Raw genomic sequence first — 23,435 nt, 5'->3', positions numbered from 1 at the left:
TCCAAGTTTTTTTCAGAAATGTCAAAAAGTCAAAACAATGCTGGATTCCGAGATTTCTCAGTTATTTACGCAAATATCGGAATAAATAGAGTATGTTTAGTTACTGTGTAACAAAAGTAGTTTCTTGAAGAGGATGCATGGAAAAATATATATCTTAGCCACTGTATAGAGGACCATACTTTGTGTACAAAAAAATTACTTTTAACTGCACCAAAAATGGATGAATTCTCGCAAAATATCGAAGACATTGAATATTTACTCAAGAACCGTTCAAATAAAAAACCCCTAGCACTGTATGCTGGCAGTGAACATAAAAATAAACACGGTAGTAATGCCGAAAGTAGTAAATTAAGTGCCAAAGAAGTGTTAGCAAATGTGTCAAGGCAAGTAAAAGCAATGCAGAACGCTGACTCAATGGGCTCCAAGCGTGTCAGTAATACAATTAATAAGTTCAAGAAGAGAGAGTTCGTTCCTGTTAACATGATACCCGTTTCTAATGAGGTGAGTCATCGTAATTTAAACGTCTATTCTCCCAGTCAGCTTTGGGCATCAAGTTAAAATTAGTATGAAATTACTTTGCATACTTGTGACCATGTGAACCACAAAATTAAAATTTTGAAAAACCTCCGACTTAGTGGACCAATTTTCATGAAACATGGCTAAAAACCCTCCTGACTGAAAAAAAATCTAAATCGGTTCATCCGGGAGCTTAGATGCCACAGACAGACACACAGACAAACAGACAGACACGTCAAACTTATAACATCCCCTCATTTTATGTTGGGCGTTAAAAATGCAACTTTGTCAACCATTTTTGAAGTATCAAGAGGGTGTTTACCTGTTGGTGTGGTAAAAATATTATTTAAATGGGCAAAACAAACGCAGGATATTGACACATATCAGCTATAAGCTGCTTGTGCATTAACAAATAATAAAAATAGTACTCTCGTAAAAAAAAAGTCAAAAGTCACCACAACATTGGCAGAATCCACCTGGCTCAAAATAGCAAGGAGCCATGATAGGAAAAAAAATAAAAATAGTAATGCAGTGCATAGATAAATACAGATGTAGTGCAAAAAGGTTTTCCTTCATATTTTTCCGGAAACATTCGTATTTGTCATGCTAGTTCAGTCAATGTCAGTATGTCTTGTACTGAGACTGACTGAAATAGCATGACACGTTCATACGTTTCCGTAACAATACGAAGGTACTACATCTGTACAGTATAATTTTTCAGGATGATTAGTTTATGTGTAAACTTGACTATCAATATTAACCTCATGCCCACCGTACATACAATACACAATACAAAACAAGGAAGCAACACAAACAAAGGTAAACAACAGGCGGTCTTATCGCTTAAGAGCGATTTCTTCCAGACAACCTTAAGGTAGCGGAAATTGATAAATTTACATAATGTCAGTAGGTGTCAGCAAATTTGAAGAAATAAACTTAACGCACAATATAGACTAAAAATTAAACACATACATTCGTACATAGTTTTCCCATTTTGAATTTGAACCTTATTCTATAATTTATTGGTAAGATTTTCGTTTGTTTCAAAAATCAATGTAACAATAACAATGGAAATTCTACTTTATTCAGGCATGGAAGGTTCAAAATTAGATTGCAACACTATGTACATTGTAATGTACATTGGGCCTTACGAGGTTAACAATGTTTTCTGTTTAATTAAATTTTATCATTTCTTTTAGGTACCCCTAAAACTAAAGCTCCCTACAAAGTTTGAAACTCAATGTGTCTCTGACACACAATTGATTAATGTTATAGAAAATGCTGAAATCATTGACACACATAGAGGTGTCACTCAGGAATTTGACAAAACATTTTGTCAGAAAAGTGACAATGACAGTGATGATAAATCTGATGATGGCAGTTTAAAATCTAAAACAATAGAAAGCACAGATAAATGTGAAAGAGATGTTACTGTTAGTAAAGATAAAATTGATAATAATAATGAACTTTGTGAGATAGATACTCAAGACAGTCAAATGTTTAAGGATTCTGATCTTACTTGTGCTATGGATACTATTACATGTTGTGAAGATGATGTGCCAATTGATGTAAATGATGATGTTAATTTAAATAACAGTCAAGAAACCCAAGGCTTTAATGAATGTGTTGAAATATTTGATACTGAAATTGAAACAGAAAGGTCTTCAAGTCCTGTATTGAACACTTTTAAACGAAATGCTACACCACCATTAGTTGTTGACTTGTACACTTTTGAAAAATTTGAAGACTTAGCAGTTCCCATTATAGAAGAGCATGGAGACCTTAAATTAGCTAAAAATATGATAAATTCCCAAATTTTAGGAAGAGAAATATGTATTCCTAATCATTTTAATGAAAAAATTGGCAGAGATAGTCCAGTTTTAAGTAAAATTGAATGTATAACTACAAATATTAATAAAGAAGAAGTTGAAAAGATATGTTCATGTAGTAATAAATGTGTAGATGATGAAGATGTTAATTTGGGTACTAGTAACAAGAAGACAGAGTCAGAAAATAAAACAGAACTGAAGGATGAGATCCTATTTAGTAGTGATGAGGAATATGAATATCTACACAAGAATGTCCAAGAATTGCCATTGACATGTGCTTTAGAAACATCATTTTATGATAGATCTGATGTATTAGATAAAACTATGTATGTAGGATTTCAAACTGCTAGTAATAAATCTATTCAAATTAATACAGATTCATTCACCAAAGCTAAAAGCATATTAAGTGATATTGGTAATGAAGAAACAGGAAAGTCTTTGAGTGAATTAGTAGAAATATTTGACACTGGTAAGATTGTAAGCACAGATGAAGAAACTACTAATCATACTCCTAACACAGTTGTAGAAGATGAAAACAAAGAAAAAGCAACCCCATTTACAATCACTACTGATCTTAAGAAAAGCAGAGATGACACCTCAGTTTTATTTTTAACATCATTAGAAGAAGAGGAAGTTAAAGATGATATTGTCATGAGTCAAATTATACCATGCAAGAGTTTATCTAGATGCAGTCAAATAAATAACAGTGTTATTCCTGACAGAAAAACGAGTGCTTCAGTAAACTCAACCGCATTAGAACTAAACAAAGATATTGATGATGATACCATCATGAGTCAAGTCATACAATTTAAAAGTATACCAAGAACACCTAATGTGCATAATATAAGTACTACAAATGTTAGTCATGAAACTTTACATCTAAATGCAGGTATCACAAAACGAAAATTTGAAGGATTTAAAACAGCTAGTAATAAAAAGATCAAACTATCAGATAAAGCATTAGCTCGATGTAATAAAGTATTTCAAGATATTGATTTAGGAGACCCAGACCCATATGTAAGTTGTGATTCTAATATTGTTGAGACAGAAGAAAAAGAAGATAATTTTCTTGATGATCTCAAGTCTCAAGATTTTAATGTTTCTTATGATGACGACATAAAAACGATCTCTGAAAAAGATCATGTTGTTTCTGCTACAAAAATGAATCCGGAGGTACATGATAGTGATTCAAAATCAGAGTTAAGAATTAAAGAAGACCAGTCTGAAGTGAATGATGTGGATTTGCAAATAAACGATAACATTTTATTACAAGAGTTTGAAGACAATGAAATGCCCTTAGAAAATAATAACAACTCCTTTTTAGGGCTTAAAACTGCTAGTAATAGAAACATAGGTGTTTTTGCTGACTCTGTGGCCCCTACAGCAAATGATTGTAACAATGCTATAAAAAATGCTAGAAATATAAGTGAAGATAAAAATGAGCATATATTCAAAAAACCTGCAGATATCAGTAAATCGGCTACGTCGCAAACAAAATCACCTGTAGAAATTTTAAAGATAATCAATAATAACGACCAAGAAAGAAGTAACAGTGAAAAGCATTTATCTAACGAATTCATCGGATTTAAAACAGCTTCCCATAAAGAAATTATTGTATCAAAACAAGCTATGGAAAAAACTAAAGCTATCTTTAAAGACATTGATGAAGAAGTAGTAAATCATACAGAAAACGATACTTTAAATACCGAGAAGAAGCAAATCAATAACTTAACAGACGATTTCAACTGCGGCATAGATACGCAAGATTTTCTCGCAGAAGAATTGACACATATTGAAGAATTATTCAAAGATAATATTATAGAGAAACAAAAGTCTACTAGTCCCATATTTCAAGGTTTTCAGACAGCAAATAAGAAACCCATTGTCATTTCTGAAAAAGCTTTAGAAAAGAGCAAAAAACTATTAGAAGATATCACTAATAAAGAACTCGATGTTAAATGTAATACCATTGGAAACAATTCTGATACTACAAGTACTAATTATGCTAACAAAAACCAAATACCAGTTTTTACAGGCTTTCACACCGCTAGCAACAAAAAAGTTGTGGTTTCAAAAAAAGGTATAGAAGCAAGCAAAACTTTCTTTCAAGACATAGTGTTGTCTCAACAAGAAAACGAAGGACACAGTGAAGGAGTAACTGAAGTTCCCAGAAATAAAATTGAAAACTTAACTTCTAAAGTACCAGTTTCTGATATTGAAGTAATTGCAATAACAGAAATAACTTCACAGAACCGAACAAATACTGGTGGTTCAACAAGCACAGATGCAGAACCTCCTTTTGTCGGATTTCGAACAGCTAGTGCTAAACCTATAAACATATCAGCTAATGCTCTGAAGACAACGAAAAAGTTACTCAATGAATTTCATCTTGATGGTGACATAATGTTCAAAGAAATCTGCGACCAAAGAGATGAACCTAGTGGATTTATTGGTTTTCAAACAGCAAGCAATAAGAAAATTACAATATCAGACAAAGCTTTGGCTAAAAGTAAACAAATGCTAAACGAATTTCAATTGAAAGACGATATTAAGAATGACAATAGTGATCATATCAAGAATATACAAGACAACTCGTCGGAAAATACTAGCAAAAATCACGGAGTAAATGACAGAGCTGAGGATTCGAATACAAACATATCTAGTAAATTTATTGGTTTCCAAACAGCCAGTAATAAAAAAGTAAACATTTCAAAAGAAGCTTTAGCTAAAAGCAAACAAATGTTTCAGAACATTGGTGACAAGGAATGTGATGTTGAAAAATATTCTCGATCCGACGAAAATACTAGTCGTACTGGACTAGGATTTAAAACGGCTAGCAACAAGACAGTTAATATTTCAGAAAAAGATTTGGAAATAAGCAAACGAATTTTTGATGATACAAATGATCTTACTAAAACAGATAAAGGTACTCCGGTGTTCAAAGGCTTCCAAACTGCGAGTAATAAGATGGTAAAAATATCAGAAAAAGCGCTGGCTAAAAGTAAAAAAATGTTTGAAGATTTGAATTTGAGTCAACTAAATAAAGATCCAACATCAGTTTTAGACAAGCCTGTAAACAATGTCGACAGCTCCCAGATAAGTAACAACAGAACAGAAGTTTCAGAACAATCAGTAGCAATAACCAAAAGAATTATCAAAAATGTAAATCACGAAGAAAAAAATCTTGCAAAAAATGCTATTACAGGTTTTAAAGGATTTCAAACCGCAAGCAATAAGAAAGTACAAATTTCAGAAGAAGCACTATCAAAAAGCAAAAGGTTATTTGAAGACATAAATTTGAGTCAGGTGGGTAAAGATGCAAACATTACAGAAAATGTACCTAAAAACAATTTTGTAGGCTTTCAAACACATAACAACAAAATGGTTGAAGTATCAGAAAAAGCATTACCCACTACTAAAATTATATTCAAATCACAAGTTGAAAAATCTAATGATGATATCAAAGAAGACACTCCAATTTTTAAAGGGTTTCAAACAGCAAGCAATAAAAAAGTAGAAGTATCTGAAAAAGCGTTAGCAAAAAGCAAACGGTTGTTCGAAGATATGAATTTAAGTCAGCTGGATAAAGATACAAAAACAACAGATATACATGAAAACAAATTTGTAGGTTTTCAGACCGCTAATAATAGAGTCAAAGCTTCAGAACAAGCAATAGCAAAAACTAAAGACATGTTCAAAGACGTACTTGAAACAGAGGAAGAAAATGTTACGAAAGATACTGCTCCAGTTTTTAAAGGATTCCAAACAGCAAATCATAAAAAAGTGGAAATATCAGAAGCGGCGCTAGCTAGAAGTAAGAGACTTTTTGAAGATTTAAATTTAAGCCAGCTAGATAAAGATTCAAGATCAACACGTGAAAACAATTTTGGAGGCTTCCAAACTGCTAATGATAAAAAAGTTACTGTATCAGCTCAAGCATTAGCAAAAACCAAAGAAGTATTTGAAGATATAAAAGAAAAGGAGAATTATGATAAAGGTGCAAATGAAACAGTAAAACGTGAAGTTACTTCATTTAAAGGGTTTCAAACAGCAAGTAATAAAAAAGTGGTTATATCAGAAAATGCACTGTCAAAATGTAAACAGCTTTTTGACGACTTCAATTTGAGTCAACTTAATAACAATTCTAGACCCATAATAGATTCATCTGAGTCACTAACAGCAAAAGTAAATGAAGAAAATGAAGTTAAGAATAAACAAATAAATAACTTTGGAAATTCACCAAGAAGTAGTACGAGTAATAAGAAAGTTAAAATATCTGATGAAGCTTCGGTGAAAAGTAGAAATATATTCAAAGACATAAATGCAATAACTGAAAACAGTGATCAAAATAAAGTCAAAGAAATTAGAACTCCAGAAAACAAACTGATTCCATCAAATAATAAAGATATTGTCAATGATGTAATAGACACACAAGTTTTAAACGATTTTCAAGATACATTGAACACTGAAGATTTTTCCAAAAGCACACCAACATCAAAAAGATCTGGAAGCCCAATTCTTTCTTGTCCTAGAGCTAAGAAAAGAAAATTCGAAACACCGTACAGAACAAGTAATAAAATTGAACCAAAAAATCCTTTTGTACCACCAAAATTAGCAAAAACATATAATTTCAATGATAATTATAAGAAAGATAAGAAATACACATTGAAATGTGTACAAAAACTTGAAAAGGAACATGAAAAATTAAACACAGATCCTAGTATTGAATATAGTTTTGAAAATTTACGTAATTTCGAATTTAAAGGTAAAAGAAATGATTATAATTTAGATAAAATGTCAATAGAAGATCTTAAAAAGACGTTTCTAGGTTCAGTAAATAAAAAAATATTACCTGACGGTTGGTTAGATAACCATATAAAATTAATAATATGGAAACTGCTTTCTTATGAAGTAAAATTCCCAAATGTTATGGAAAACACATGTACAGTAAGGAATGTATTGGAACAGTTAAAATATAGATACGATAGAGAACTATATTATGTCCAAAGGCCGATTTTAAGGAAGATTTTGGAGAAAGATGAGGTGCCTTCTAAAACTATGGTGTTGTGTGTTGCTGCGATATATGTGGATAACGTTAGTGTTGCCAGGTATTTACCTTTTTAATTTGATACATGGTCAACCAATTGGAACCCTAGGCCACTGTAGAACTATGCCATAGTGACGTTATTAATCAGATTGTAAGAAATCTCTTACCACTTGTCATTTTGACATGGTTCTACAGTGGCCTAGGGTTTCAATTGGTTGACTGTACATGCATAATGCATAAATCCACGCCTGTGTAGCCGAATGGCACAAACGCTAACGAAACGCTCGTAGATATCTATCTCTATCGCTCTTGCGTATTGGCGCGACAAAGCCAGACTACCTTTCGCGGCGTTTCGTTTTCGTTTCGCGTCGCTGAAATGCCATTCGCCTACGGCACCTGTATTCCAAAAGGGACACTTGGTAGAAAATGAAATTGAGATTTTACTGTTAATACATTTCAACCCCTCGACTTCAGTCGACTTCTACGACACCCATGGGAGAAAAGTGGTGGTGAAATTCTTAACCCGTCACGAAAGATATCATCCTCCTTGCGTTATCCCGGCATTTGCCACGGCTCACGGGAGCATGGGGTCCGCTTTGACAACTAATCCCAAGATTTGGCGTACTAGTTTTTACGAAAGCGACTGTTATTTGACCTTCCAACCCTAAGAGTAAACTAGACCTTATTGGAATTAGTCCGGTTTCCTCACGATGTTTTCTTTCACCGAAAAGCGACTGGCAAATATCAAATGACATATCGCACGTAAATTCCGAAAAACTCATTGGTGCGAGCCGGGGCTCGAACCCGCGACCTCCGGAACGAAAGTCGCACGTACTTACCGCTAAGCTACCAACGCTTCACGATATGTTACCACAGAATATATAATAGTACAAGTACAGAAGGCCCACTGCTTTGATGTTCACGACATGCCGCCTTTTTAAATGCCTACAAAATTCCTACAAAGAAACGAGCCGCACGTGCGCAGCGTTCGGCGATAGGGTTGCCTATGGATTAAAACGAATTAATACTCAGATAAAATGTTATACTATTATATTCAGGTCTTGGGTACTTTGTAGGTGTATATATTACGTATTTATATATTTTTGTTTAAGTTCCAACATCACAAGCCTTATTGAACCTTTTCGGGGACTTAATCAATAGTAGATCTATATAAAAATGTCCTATGGTATTTATTTCATTCATGATATTTTTTTAACTATAAGCATTATTAGTCATTCAACACGCGGACATCGCATATGAACCTTAAAAAAACTCGCGACGTAAAGTAATAATAGAAAGTGCGAACGTGCGTTACGTGAGAACGCGCGCCACCCCTGATTAGGCCGCGAACTCGCGGCCGCCAGTATGTACTTGTAGCGCAGCGATAGAATCGCGGAGTGAGCCGCCCCTGATGTTACCTAAAATTTTTATGAAATTTTAAAGTTTTTTAAAATTGTATATGTTCTTTCAACAATCATCTACTGCTATCTGAAGTTTATTTGGAGGAAATCACTGTATCAATTAAGATCCTCTTAATTTAATGACTATTAAATCTTAACCATATTTTTCAGTGTAATGGTTTTTTTTTTAGTGTACCTCAGTCACCACAGAATGTAGAACTATTACTTACTGACGGGTGGTACTGCGTCAAGTCTTGTGTAGACCGAATGTTGACAAAGCTCGTTGTTTATGGCGCTATCTCAGTCGGTACTAAGGTACGTAGAAACCTCAATTATCTAAGTGTACCTCAGTTAACACAAGTTGTGGATAAGCTATTGATGGGACGCACTGTGTCTAGTCTTCTTGTGTAGACAAAATGCTGACGAAACTTTTAGCCAGTGGCACTGTATAAGTTACTGAGGTACATCATCATCCTCCTTGCGTTATCCCGGCATTTGCCACGGCTAATGGGAGCCTGGGGTCCGCTCTGACAACTAATTATTAACACAACACTACACTACAGATGGGAGGTACTGTGTCAAGCAAGTCTTGTGTAGACAGAATGATGCCGAAGCGTTTAGCCAGTGGCGCTGTAGAAGGTACTAAGGTAAGGTACTTACATAAAAAACATAGGTATATTATTTCAGTGTTACTCAGTTAATAAAAAAACCAATGCCAACGTAACGAAGTTTTTATTAACTTTGTACTTATCAATTTTAATTTTTATTGTAATTTAATTTTGCTTGTTGACAGATAGCAGTATGCGGCGCTGAGTTGATGAACTGCGAGCAGGGTGTAGCGCCTTGGGAGGTAAGTTCAATATAATGCACTTAGGCACTGTTCCCACCGCGAGCTAGTAAGCTATGAGCTACCGGCTATAAAAACGGACAAAAGATAATCACTCCCGTGCAAATAAAAGAGACACGGCGATGTTTATAGTTACTCGCCCAGCGGTGTGCTATCAATACCGCCGTGTCTCTTTTATTCGCACGGGAGTGCTTATCTTTTGTTCGTATTTATAGTCCCGACGCAAAAACGAAGGGGTGTTATAAGTTTGACGTGTCTGTCTGTCTGTCTGTCTGTTTGTCTGTCTGTGTGTGTGTCTGTCTGTGGCATCGTAGCTCCCGAACGGATGAACCGATTTTGATTTAGTTTTTTTTTGTCTGAAAGCTGAGTTAGTCGGGAGTGTTCTTAGCCATGTTGTATGAAAATCGGTCCACTATGTCGCGGTCGGGGGTTTTTCAAAATTTTAATTTTGTGGTTAGGTTATTTGACCGTAGTTCGATAAGCCTGTCCAACAACAGGAGGACTTTTCTATTATATAATTACTGATTGATCGCATAGTGTTGTAAGTTATTCTGTGTCTTAAATACCAGTAAATAAAACCTTATGAAATTGTAACTTTGTTTTGCAGGACACATCATCAGTCCGACTAAAGCTACACGGTAATAGTACCCGACGGGTTCGCTGGGATGTCAAACTGGGTGCTTGCACGGAACTCATCCAGTGTACTCTAGGTAAGCTGTTCAACATACTATGGCCACTCCCAGTTTGGTTACCTTACAGCAAAGAGGATCGAGTATTATAGACAATTACTGTCAAAGTAAAACGTGTAATCACAGTGCATAGACTGCCTCTCGACACAGGCTTAAATATAAATATTATAGGACATTCTTACACAGATTGACTGAGGCCCACGGTAAGCTCAAGGCTTGTGTTGTGGGTACTCAGACAACGATATATATAATATATAAATACTTATATACATAGAAAACATCCATGACTCAGGAACAAATATCTGTGCTCATCACACAAATAAATGCCCTTACCGGGATTCGAACCCGGGACCGCGGCGTAGCAGGCAGAGTCACTACTGACTGCACCAGACCGGTCGTCAAACTCGTCACCGGTCGTTAAAACTTTTGAACCTCCGTTTTGACAATTTGGCCCATATTCTTAGCTTGATATGTGTTAAAATGTCAAATATTAATATTAGCGCCATCTAGCTGAGCGTACCCCAAAGGTGTATCGCCATCTAGCTCACCGTACCTTTTTCTATATGGTTTTGAGGTACGTTTTTTTCTTAGACTTTATCGGTCTATACGGAGTTATATAAGTCTTTGCCTTACAGAACTCTGTCTTATCTCACTCACACAAGCGTGGTACGCGTTCGCCTACACGAGGTTGGACTGTGTGCGTAGGAACGCGTTTCTTTCATATATTTGATCGCAAGTGTCCGGGGTGTGGTTCAACTGAGTGAGCGATTAACTGTAAGGCGTGCACGTCAAAAAACTGAAGCGTCAGCTCACACGTCAAATTTGTACATTTTTTAACCCCCGACGCAAAAACGACGGGGTGTTATAAGTTTGACGTGTCTGTCTGTCTGTGTGTGTGTCTGTCTGTGACATCGTAGTTCCCGAACGGTTGACCCGATTTAGATTTAGTTTTTTTTTTGTCTGAAAGCTGAGTTAGTCGGGAGTGTTCTTAGCCATGTTTCATGAAAATCGGTCCAATTGTCGCGGTCGGGGGTTTTTCAAATTTTTAATTCTGTAGTTAATGGAAATGATACCTAACTGTATTTCTTTTCCCAGGTGCAGCTAAACCAGACGGGGGTAAAATGGCGGTGACAAGGGTGGTCGTGACGAGAGTCTATCCTCCGCTGTACGTTGAGAAAATGGAAGATGGAAGCACTGGTAAAGAATAAATACAACGGCATTCTTTTTTAACATTTTGAAAAAATTACAACTATAACAAACTTGTTAAATTTAGTCAGTTGTAATAGTTTTCGGGGCGAAAAGTGAATACATCTCAGAGGAAAAAATTCTATAGAGAGGACAAGCCGCGCGCGGCCTGGTCGCAGATGTAGGCCCATTGGGCCTACACCGCCGCCAGTTCGCCGTCCGCTGTCATCGAGTGTACACGCGCGCTGTTCACCGACGAAAAACGAGTTTTATCAAAAATGCCGAAGTGTGCAATAATAACTTGCAAACATCGCAGTGACCTGAATAATTTCCAAGCCGATAGGATAACATTTCATAGGTAAATACTATTTATTTCCTTTTATTTCACATAAAACACGAATTCAACGTAATACTCCGAGTTGTACCATGTAACCTTACGTTTGCTTGTGCTTTAAAACGTTCATTATACATTGCGGCTACACAAGGAACATATTGTAAACAGTGATTAAGAGGCCTTATTCCTAAAGACGAGCGTTTTTTTGCAAAATGTAACCTTTTTCATTCAAAATTATAAAGAAACTATAAATGATTATTAATAAAATGATAATGTTCCTAAAAGTACATATCTTAAGCTAGAAAGTCAATTGGTAATACTTTAAAATATGTCTTTTTATACTTCTAAAAAATCAGTTTTTCGGAAGACGTTTTCAAATTTCGTAGTGGGATAACTCGTTTAGAATCGTGATTGTGCTGTTAAAAATGTTATTTGGGGTAATAAATGATCACAATCCTATTTGTTATATCCTGTACGAGTTAGCTAATACTTTGACATTTTAAGATTTACTTGAAATGGTGGATAAATAACCTTCCGTGTCCTCCCCATTTTTTCGATAAAAAGAGGTTTACATTATGTATTTTTCCTGCGATTCCTGCATTTTTTGTAACTCTTAAATAATATTATCCTAAACTAGAACTTCTTTTTGACCTATAAGAAAAAAATCATACATATAAGACATACCTTTCTGTCTATAGATATTTTTTTAAAACACCTAAAATTCGAATAAAAGACACTGTGCTAACGCGAGCCCGCTCAGTCTGCGCCGAGCGCTCGAAGACAACGGACCTGCGTTTGATCGTCCGGCGCACCTAGCTTTCGTAAGCAGCTCGATAGTTCCGAGAAGTGCCGTAAACTGCGACTAAACAAATCTTGATCCTTTTTACACCTTATGCAATTTTAGCATTCGACATGCTTTTCATATGATTTTGGATTTTAAGTTATACGTGAAGTTTGTTGAGAATTTGAATTATTATTATATTTTGGGACCATGATGAGGTTCTGGTTCTCATGATGATGGAGTCAGGCAGGAAATGTTCAACAGAACTGCTATTCTACTTATCATAACTCCACCATGTTTGGGCTCATTAGATTTGGGCCGACGAGCACCATCGAACTAGATGAGGTCCAAGGTCTCATGATGGAGTCAGGAGGTGGTCAACAGAACTGCTATTCTCCTCATCATAACCCCATCATGTTTGGGCTCATTAGATTTGGGCCGACGAGCACCATCGAACTAGATGAGGTCCAAGGTCTCATGATGGAGTCAGGAGGTGGTCAACAGAACTGCTATTCTCCTCATCATAAGCCCATCATGTTTGGGCTCATTAGATTTGGGCCGACGAGCACCATCGAACTAGATGAGGTCTAAGGTCTCATAATGGAATCAGGAGGTGGTCAACAGAACTGCTATTCTCCTCATCATAACCCCATCATGTTTGGGCTCATTAGATTTGGGCCGACGAGCACCATCGAACTAGATGAGGTCCAATGTACATATTTTGATTTTCACCCTTTCAAATGTTTCTAAGACGCAATGTTTTGCACAGGTCACGTCATGCACAGTTAAACTGTGGAATGAATTGTTGCCAGCGGTATTTCCGGACCGATGCGACCTTCAAACCTTCAAGAAAAGAACGTACATCCATCTTAAAGGCCGGCAACGCACCTCCAACACTTCTGGTGCTTCGGGTGTCCATAGCCGGCAGTGATCGCTTACCATCAGGCAACTTGTCTGCTCGTTTGCCTCCTATCCCATAAAAAAAACGTTTAATAATTTTTAAGAAAAAAAAACCGCCGCCTTTTGGGTTCTGATGAAAGCTACTTGCGAATGTTGGATTATGTACAAATACATACATACAATCACGCCTGTATCCCATAAAGGGGTAGGCAGAGCACATGTAGAAATGTGTAGGTATTTTTTAAAACTGCTTTTAATGCTTTAATTATTAAATTTTTTAAATCGGTCCAGTAACGACGGAGATATCGAGGAACAAACAAAAAAAAAACACGAATTGAGAACCGTTCTTCCTTGAGAGATTTGAGGCGATGGTTAAAAAGTGACACAACATCATGAGCAGTTCCACTGCACCAAATGTCACTATTCTGGACGTAAGTGCATGCTGTTCTTATAAAAATATGAAAGTCACTATAACTGTGCCGTTTAGATTTAGGGAGTTCCGGTCTGACCATCATCAACAGTTCTACTGCACGAAATGTCATTGTTCCGTACGTAAATGCATGCTATTCGTATAAAAACACAAAAATCGCCATATGTATGCCTTTCAGACTTGAGGAGTTCCCTGGATTTCTCCAGGATCCCATCATCAGAACTGGGTTCTGATAAAAATGGGACCAATCAGTATGCATATACATTCAATAAAAAAACAGAAATCACTATTAAACTATTCTCTAATTTCAAGTTCCTAACTAAAATTTTTCTAATAAAAAAAAACAAATTGATCCCGATACAAACTTTCACCCCCTTTTTCCCTCTACTAGGGGTGTAAATTTTCATAATCGATTCTTATCTCTTCGAAATTTTGTTAATGCAATCTATACAAATTTCGACTTTCTAGCTTTCGTAGTTTCGGCTCAGCGGTATTGGTTGTTGAATCAATCAATTAGGAAACCTGTATTTATATATGTATATGTAGACTACTATACTTTTACTACATTCATACACCTTATTTACTACTACCATACCATGAACAGGAAATTCCCCGTATAAAATTGAAAATTATGTTATTACCAATTTAATTCAAAACTATCAAGATTATTTGTGTCGGCGTTGAAACGCGCGTTGAGTTGCAGGTGCTCGCGTACCGAGCGCCAACGCCATCTATCGATGGCCGTTTCGTGAAATTGATGAGCGCTCTAAGGAATAAGGAGTCTTAAAAGACCCCTTCGTTTTTACGTCGGGGGTTAAGAACTATGACAAAAAGAAATACGTAAAGTACAGCGGGGCAAATCTCGACTGGGGAGCAATTGAAAACATTTCATATTTTTGAGTACTACTTTTTAACCGACTTCAAAAAAGGAGGAGGTTCTCAATTCGACTGAATGTTTTTTTTTATTTTTTTTTTATTTTTTTGTATGTATGTTCCTCGATATCTCCGAGAATTGTGGACCGATTTTCAAAATTTTTTTTTTGATCGAACGGGTATAACCCCGAGATGGTCCCATTGGCACCAAGTCAGGGTCTGATGATGGGATCCTGGAGAAATCGAGGGAACTCTTCAAATGTTATAGGCACATGTAATGTTTTCAGTGTATTTTTCAAAGGTAAACCAGTATTTACGCCTGATGGTAATAATTTTATGTGGCTGAGCTGATGATGGAAGGTCAACTCCTCAATGGTTAGGAGTTAAAGGATAATTCTTTCACTAGTGTACATGTATTCGGACTGATACATATAATATCAATAGGAACCACTAAAAATCAACAAATAAATAAACTTTTTAACAAAAAATAAAACCGCCTTCAAAAATAAGCGCGTTACAAAACACGGAGAAACTAAAAAGCAAAAAATAATAAACCTTTGAATTCAGATTTCTTATCGTATTGCAATAATCTAAACATCCAAATTATAAACAAATCAATTATTTTTGGAGTCGGTGCCAGCCTGCGTATGAGTTGGGTGGGGCAAACAGGCAATAGCAAGGCGACGAACAGGTCTGGTACCGACTGCAAAAATAACTGATTTGTTTATAATTTGGATGTTTAGATTATTGCAATACGATAAGAAATCTGAATTCAAAGGTTTATTATTTTTTGCTTTTTAGTTTCTCCGTGTTTTGTAACGCGCTTATTTTTGAAGGCGGTTTTTTATTGTTTGGTTTGAAAGAACTCAATACTAAAAGATACACGTATTTTTTTATTTTTCCAAAAACTGCTATTTTAATGAGAAATTCCCTTTTTATTACTGCTTCGAGCAGAAAGAGCGTAAGTTACAAACGTCAAGACACAGCTTCGTGACGTCACATGTGTTGTTTCATACACCTAAGAAAACGACAAAATCATTCCTAAAAAAAAAGTTTTAACAGTCAGCTTAAACAGTCCGGTATGTCTGACTGTCAAGTGTCACTGTCAACCACTAGTGAATGACTACGAATCATAGACTAAGCCATGATTTTTTTAATATCTTTGCTACGAACTGTGACAAGTTTCACTGTCAAACTCAAGTGACATCCCAACTGGAAGATTTTTTTGATATAGTGGCAGCTCTAAATCAGCTATTTGACGTCAATTCCCCTTTAAACTATTTTTATACTAAAAATGCGGAAAAAAAAATAAAAAAATGATTTATGTGATCTACAAGCGTATATCTCGAAATGGGTTTCGATTTAGGGACATTGAAAATTTTGAAACGTTGTCAATTGTAACTAATCCATTATTACACTATGATGTTGAGTTCTACATGTATCCACTGAACACACCTACCGTATGTCTTTATCGGATGTCATCATAATCCTCCTTGCGTTATCCCGTCATTTGCCACGGCTGGAGCCTGGTGTCCGCTTTGACAACTAATCCCAAGATTTGGCGTAGGCACTAGTTTTACGAAAGCGAATGCCATCTGACCTTCCAACCTGGAGGGTAACTAGGCCTTATTAGGATTAGTCCGGTTTCCTCACGATGTTTTCCTTCACCGAAAAGCGACTGGCAAATATCAAATGACATTTCGCACATAAGTTCCGAAAAACTCATTGGTACGAGCCGGGGTTCGAACCCGCGACCTCCGGATCGAAAGTCGCGTCTTTATCGGATGTCATAATTTTTTTTATAATAATTTTTACAGTAACACTATCAGAGAGATTGGAGCAAATTCGTCAAATGAAGTACGAATCGGAACGTCAAACCCTCATGGAGAAACTATATGAAGAAGTGGAGAAAGAAATGTCTGATCAGGTAAGTTCAAATTGTACCCTCTTAAACCTAAAAAGTTACTGACTTAATTAGTTAAAGAACCGGCCAAGTAGGGTTCCGTAGTTTCCCGTATTTTTCTCAAAAACTACTCAACCTATCAAGTTCAAAATAATTTTCCTAGAAAGTCTTTATAAAGTTCTACTTTTGTGTCTTTTTTTTTCATATTTTTTAAACTTATGGTTCAAAAGTTAGAGGGGAGGGGGTCACATTTTTTTTTACTTCAGGATCGATTACTTCCGAAAATAATTTAATATGATTACTTCCGATAATGCTCATATTATGAGCATTATCAAAAAATGATTTTAGTAAACCCCTATTCATTTTTAAATACATATCCAACAATATATCACACGTTAGGGTTGAAATGAAAAAAAAATCACTCAGCACTTTACGTGTAGGGGGGATACCCTAATAAAACATTTTTTTTTTGCACTTTGGCAGCGTGATTAATATACATATTGGTACCAAATTTCAGCCTTCTAGTGCTAACGGTAACTGAGATTATCCGCGGACGGACGGACAGACAGACATGGCGAAACTATAAGAGTTCGTAGTTGACTACGGAACCCTAAAAAGTGTTTGGTCCCTTTCTGTCACGTTGACTTATGAACTTATGAGAAAGGGACAAAACACTTGTTCAGCTGTGGTGACGGGTTAAGAATTTCACCACCCCCTTTCTTCCCGTGGGTGTCGTAGAAGTCGACTGTGGGATATGGGTTAAATTGTGGCGTAGGCGAGAGGCTGGCAACCTGTCACTGCGATGGCACAATTTGGATTCTTTCAACCCCTTTTTGCCAAGAGTGGCACTGAAACTTGAATTTCATGTGCTCTGCCTACCCCTTTATGGGATAGAGGCGTGATTATATGTATGTATGTAGTTCAGTAACTTTTATAAATGATGGGGCTAATATTTAATGGGCCGATACAGCAAGCGATGATGATGCAGTTGGCACACCTCGGACACTGGCGATCAAATATATGAAAGGCGCGTTCCTAGCACACAGTCTAAGCTCGTGTAGGTGAACGCGTACCATGCTTGTGTGAGTGAGATATGACAGGTCGACTGGTCGCGTTTTTGACAGGCGGTAACTGTGGGTAACCGAGAGGGGGTGGGCGGCACTTTCAGCGGGGAGCGGGAGTGGCCATACTGTACGATAGTACTCTTTATTATACTGTGCAGTTGGCATGCAGTTCTCAGAGAAATTGCAGTTGTTTTGCAGTCTGTCTCTGTCTGCACTTATTTGCCTGTAGACAACATTTCAAAGTGGAAAAATACCGCCTTGGGTGACACTAGAACTCACGTCGTCTCGATCGATACTCCAGCGCTCTGCCAACTAAGCCACCAAGACTTCAATCAAGCCAGGGAAATTTTCCACCAAATTTCTAAAAAAATTCAAGTACGAGTAGGTATCGATCCCGATTAAAACTTTATGTAAACTCATGGACGACCGGTCTGGCTCAGTCGGTAGTGACCCTGCCTGCTAAGCCGCGGTCCTGGGTTCGAATCCCGGTAAGGGCATTTATTTGTGTGATGAGCACAGATATATGTTCCTGAGTCATGGATGTTTTATGTATATAAGTATGTATTTATCTATTTAAGTATGTATATCGTCGCTTAGCACCCATAGAACAAGCTTTGCTTAGTTTGGGGCTAAGTTGATCTGTGTAAGGTGTCCCCAATATTTATTTATTTATTATTTATATATTATTTCAGGATTCTCAAGATTCTGAAGGTTACGCGAACGAGAAATGTATGGAGAGCGGCTCGCAAATATCCAGAAATATGAAGAAAAGCAAGGACCCTGATGAGTATAGAGTAAGCTTTATTTATCTACAATAAATACACTATTTGCGTCTGTCTATATGTCTGTTTGTGTGTGTGTCTGTCTGTGGCATCGTAGCTCCCGAACGGATGAACCGATTTAGATTTTTTTTTGTTTATAGCTGAATTAGTTGGCAGTGTTCTTGGGCATGTTTCATGAAAATCGGTCCGCTGTCGCGGTCGGGGGTTTACAAGCTTTTATATCACTTGCTTTTTTAGTATGTTAATGTGCGTCAAAACGTAGAAGCTAAATTTGACCCACTTCCCGGTTTCTGATTGAGCTGAAATTTTGCACACATGTAAATCACGTGACAATGCAATATTATGGTATCATGGAGCTGATCTGATGATGGAGCAGAAAGGTGGTCATAGGAACTCTGTTATGAAACGTCGTATCCCCATCGAGTAAGGGGTTTTTAACCCCCGACGCAAAAACGAAGGGGTGTTATAAGTTTGACGTGTCTGTCTGTCTGTCTGTCTGTCCGTCTGTCTGTCTGTCTGTCTGTCTGTCTGTCTGTTTGTCTGTCTGTGTGTGTGTCTGTCTGTGGCATTGTAGCTCCCGAACGGATGAACCGATTTAGATTTAGTTTTTTTTGTCTGAAAGCTGAGTAAGTCGGGAGTGTTCTTAGCCATGTTTTATGAAAATCGGTCCACTATGTCGTCGTCGGGGGTTTTTTCAAAATTTTAATTTTGTGGTTAGGTTATTAGAAACGTCTCGGAGAGCAGTAGATGACTGTTGAAAGAAAGGTACAGTCGGCGATAAAAGCTTGTGCCAAAAATTTAATTTTTGCAAAAAACTTATTTCATAACTTTAATTTTGTGGTACTTTAATTATGTAACTAACCTATTACATGTAATATGTCAGTATTTCACCACACCTCGGACACTGGCGATCAAATATATGAAAGAGGCGCGTTCCTAGCACACATTCTAAGCTCGTGTAGGTGAACGCGTACCATGCTTGTATGAGTGAGATATGACAGGTCGACTGTTCGCGTTTTTGACAGGCGGTAACTGTGAGGTAACCGAGAGGGGGTGGGCGTAGGGTTGTAAATAGAAAAAAAAACCAAATGTTTTTTTCAGAATTGTGAAAAAAAACATGAAAAAAACCGAGCACCATGGTTTTTTTTCTAAATATGTTTTTTTTTCAGATGAACAAATAATACGACAATAACGGTTTTTCGTGAGTTGTAACGTGTTTCAATAACAATAACTTACATTTTAATTCAATTAACATTCAGTATACAAACGTTTATTGGGGAATCCCCGATGTTGCGTGTAGCGTGGAGAGGCGGTGGTATTGCCAACAGTAAATAGTGATAACTATCAACTACAGATTTCGTAAATGTTACTTTTATAAGACCAGAAATTAAAGTATATGATTAAATTCGTTTAATAATTAACATTAAGTCTAAAAAACCGTATAAAAGTATTAACTATTTTGCAAATTTTGAGATTTCGTACTTTAGAAAAAAAACATACTCCAGAAAAAAAACTGTTTTTTTTTTCACGGTTTTTTTTTCATGTTTTTTTCAAGCCAAAAAAAAACCGTTTTTTTGCAACCCTAGGTGGGCGGCGCTTCCAGCGGGGAGCGGGAGTGGCCATACTGTACGATAGTACTCTTTATTATATTAAATTTTATAATATTAAATCTTTTTCAGTCCCATCTAACGACATCTCAAGCCCGTCTACTAGAATCCCACGCCTCTAAACAGAGAGAGCGTTTAATAGAGAGAGTGAGAGCCAAATTTCAGAAGAAGATAGAGGAAAACGGGCTCAAGACTGAGAGGAACGTCGTGCCGCTGCTGAAAGTTAGAGTCGCTGGGTTGGTAGAGAATGGAGGGAAAATTGAGATCACTAAAGGTAAGTAATCAGCCAAGCCACTCATTTTTAAGCCACGACGCAAAAACGAAAGGGGTTGTTATAAGTTTGACGTGTCTGTCTGTCTGTCTGTCTGTGGCATCGTAGTTCCCGAACGGATGAACCGATTTCGATTTAGCTTTTTTTGTCTGAAAGCTGTGTTAGTCGGGAGTGTTCTTAGCCATGTTTCATGAAAATCGGTCCACTATGTCGCGGTCGGGGGTTTTTTCAAAATTTTAATTTTGTGGTTAGGTTATTTATTTATTTGATGATCAGAACGGAACTCCTCAAATGTGAACGGCACACTTATACTCCAATTTATTTTCTTTTTTCTTTAATTTAATATTTTTATCTGATTTCAGGCTACTTATCAATATGGAAACCATCGGCGGCGGTCCTAGAATTAGTGACAGAGGGCGCTTGGATCGAGATACTCAACGTCATCCCTACTGGGATAAGGTAGGATATGTCAACCCGCATGTGACACCCTACTAATCTCATGGAAACATTGTTTTTGGAACCGCAGAGTTATTTGTGACGTTCTCAATAATAGGTACTAGTAGAGATGGGCCGAATACGGACTTTGCCGAATACGAATATTCGGCCGAACATTCGGTTCAGCTGGTACCGAACCGAACATTCGGCCGAATATTCGGTTCCACTATATTTTAAATCCTGGCTTAGAGTTAAAAACTTTTCAATGATTGGTAATGGGTACTAACACTACTAAGGCTCTTAATGTTCCTATAATTTAGTGCATAAGAAAATTTAGATTTTTGTTGCTTAAGCTACGTTATTTTTACTTTTTTACATAATTATTGTAGGTAAGTACTTATATTTAGAATAGAATAGAATAGAATAAACATTTATTCGTGAACACAGACAAGACAAAGAACACATAATACCAACAAGACAGAAAGTAATGAAGTGCCACGAAATGGCCTCATCTCAGCGTGTTGCTGGTGACTTCCAGCGCTGATCTTCCGATGTGACCATCAAGCAACAAGCATTTAACGCATTTTTAACCCCCTTTGGTCCTTAGAATCCTGAAATAGGATGTCATTATCCCAAGAATTACGAAACAATTTACGCTATTTATTTACTTTGTTTATTCGGTAAATATTCGGCAATATAACCGAACTATTCGGCCGAATACGAACATGCTGAAACAAAAACTTGCTGAATATGCCGAATACCGAATATTTACCGAATATTCGGCCCATCTCTAGGTACATTGTCTCTTACTATAAGGACGAAATTTACGCTTAAGCGACAGTGTGGTACTTTTTGCTTGAGAAGATTTGTTTAATTTTCCATCATCATGGTACTAAGATTGGTACTAGTGCTCACGCCAAATCTTGGGTTTCTTTGTCAAAACGGACCCCTAGGCTAACATGAGCCGTGGCAAATGCCGGGATAACGCAAGGAGGATGATGATATTGATGATCATGGTACTAAGATTATTGTTATTTGTTACAGAAATTCCGAAATCCAACTTTCAGCGGGCAGACAGACAGTTTTCAACCCATATAAACAGAAAAACGACAAATTGAAATTACACACAAACAAATTACAACGACAATGTTACGAAATCAAAGAAATAACCCAAAACCCAGCTATGACCACAGATCACAACGAAATAGACACCGTCGGCTTAATATTCTGCATCGAACCATCGACTAAAGACTTCAAAGAGCAAAGCTTCCAAAATGTCTACCTAGCAGATGCCGACAAAAACATAATCTGTGTCAACTTCTGGGGAGGATTAAAAAAATTCGGCTTCGAAAATGTTCTAGACACTGGGCAGGTTGTAACTTGCGTTAATTTGCAGAAAAGAGCTGGCAACTCTAGGAAAAGTATACCACAGTATAGAGTTACAGAGTTTAGCTATTTCACAAAAACGCCTAAGAGCAAAAAGGCGTTGGAAATCACGAACGAACTGGCAGCTAAGCTGTCAAAAGTAAAGGACAAATTCTGTGAAGATTGTCTCGTTTTAAAAAATAATTATTCCATTTTTAAAACGAGGGAGAATGAAAATGTAACGCCGTATAGGTTTAACTATAACATACCCAAAAGTATAGTGTCTCCGTTGAAAACTTGTGATACGAATCTAAATCTTACAGGCTTAGATTTCGAATCTAGTTTCAATTCTCAAGAAATTTCACCGCAACTGTTACTTAGGAAAAAAAAAGTCAATGAGAAAATTGAAAAAATAAGAATGTACTATGGCGAGCCACCTCCTTTGAGCTCTATACATATTTTAAACAAATCGAAAAACGCCTCTGCGACGTACAAAAGCCCGTTAATTTCAAATTTGGAACGTTCGAAAATGGAAAGTCCCCTGCAAAATGTTGCCAGTCCAAGTCTTGGTTTACAAAATGTTGCCAGCCCAGTGACAGTCAACAGAACTTATGTGAAAAATGTGAATCCTGTTAAATTGAATTTTTCTAGTGAAAATTTGGACGACAGTGTCGATCATTTTGCGGAAGAGTTTGATGCTAGTCCGCCATTGAGCCTTGATTCTGATATTCTAAATTAACGTTATTCTTTCATCACAGAGGTCGCTTCTTGTAATCTTGATGTAAACACTATTTGTCACATTTTTTATTTTATTTAATTCTGTAAAAATGATGGGCAATATATGTGTACATTGAAAAAAAAAATCAGTAAGAAAGTAAGACTTGTTTTTGTTCTTGAAAATATTATGCCTAGATGTAGTAGCGCCCTCTGTGATGAAGTATTAATCCAGGCAACTCAGTTGTATTAAGCTTTTTAACTTAAAATAATGTGATAAATAGAATCAGAGTACTAAACTCAATTGATTGTAAGTATTGAGACATTAATTCTGTAAGTGATTTTTAAAGTTTAATATTTTTATTGTAAAATATAGAGATAGTGGTATTGAGATTTTTTGATAATTTGTGGAAGTGCCTTCAATATACCAGTATTCACTATTTGTTTTATTATAAATAACAGT

At 36.5% G+C, this 23,435-nt stretch overlaps 2 protein-coding genes across 3 annotated transcripts; both read left to right on the top strand.

Moving 5' to 3' along the window:
• The first annotated feature begins 82 nt into the window (after positions 1-82).
• On the top strand, positions 83-6,877 carry LOC125240209 (breast cancer type 2 susceptibility protein homolog). The gene is made up of 3 exons (XM_048148033.1): positions 83-501; positions 1,716-6,635; positions 6,830-6,877. Exons 1-3 carry the CDS (start codon positions 217-219, stop codon positions 6,875-6,877), a joined length of 5,253 nt encoding a protein of 1,750 aa, XP_048003990.1. The 5' UTR covers positions 83-216.
• LOC125240331 (breast cancer type 2 susceptibility protein homolog) lies at positions 6,599-23,063 on the top strand. Of its 2 annotated transcripts, XM_048148221.1 has the most exons (10): positions 6,601-7,453; positions 8,984-9,107; positions 9,586-9,642; positions 10,247-10,349; positions 11,424-11,525; positions 16,649-16,758; positions 18,491-18,592; positions 20,260-20,461; positions 20,821-20,917; positions 21,938-23,063. In XM_048148221.1, the coding sequence occupies exons 1-10, from the start codon at positions 7,140-7,142 to the stop codon at positions 22,995-22,997; spliced, it is 2,271 nt and encodes a 756-aa protein (XP_048004178.1). In that variant the 5' UTR covers positions 6,601-7,139; the 3' UTR covers positions 22,998-23,063. The 2 variants fall into 2 exon arrangements, with proteins under 2 accessions (XP_048004179.1, XP_048004178.1); XM_048148222.1 differs by lacking the exon at positions 11,424-11,525 and having other exon boundaries at positions 6,599-7,453.
• Positions 23,064-23,435: the final 372 nt, after the last annotated feature.

This window comes from Leguminivora glycinivorella, chromosome 27, assembly GCF_023078275.1.
Source record: "Leguminivora glycinivorella isolate SPB_JAAS2020 chromosome 27, LegGlyc_1.1, whole genome shotgun sequence".
Classification (NCBI taxonomy): Eukaryota; Metazoa; Arthropoda; class Insecta; order Lepidoptera; family Tortricidae; genus Leguminivora; species Leguminivora glycinivorella.
This window is presented reverse-complemented; position numbering and strand designations above follow the sequence as displayed.

Excerpts from the sequence above, each read along its gene's own strand:
- LOC125240209 (XM_048148033.1), top strand. The coding sequence starts at position 217 with ATGGATGAATTCTCGCAAAATATCGAAGACATTGAATATTTACTCAAG. Across the intron at positions 502-1,715 it reads TGATACCCGTTTCTAATGAG|GTACCCCTAAAACTAAAGCT; the intron begins GTGAGTCATCGT and ends CATTTCTTTTAG. Across the intron at positions 6,636-6,829 it reads AAATATCTGATGAAGCTTCG|CACACCAACATCAAAAAGAT; the intron begins GTGAAAAGTAGA and ends TTTTTCCAAAAG.
- LOC125240331 (XM_048148221.1), top strand. The coding sequence starts at position 7,140 with ATGTCAATAGAAGATCTTAAAAAGACGTTTCTAGGTTCAGTAAATAAA. Across the intron at positions 9,643-10,246 it reads AGGGTGTAGCGCCTTGGGAG|GACACATCATCAGTCCGACT; the intron begins GTAAGTTCAATA and ends TTTGTTTTGCAG. Across the intron at positions 10,350-11,423 it reads ACTCATCCAGTGTACTCTAG|GTGCAGCTAAACCAGACGGG; the intron begins GTAAGCTGTTCA and ends TTCTTTTCCCAG.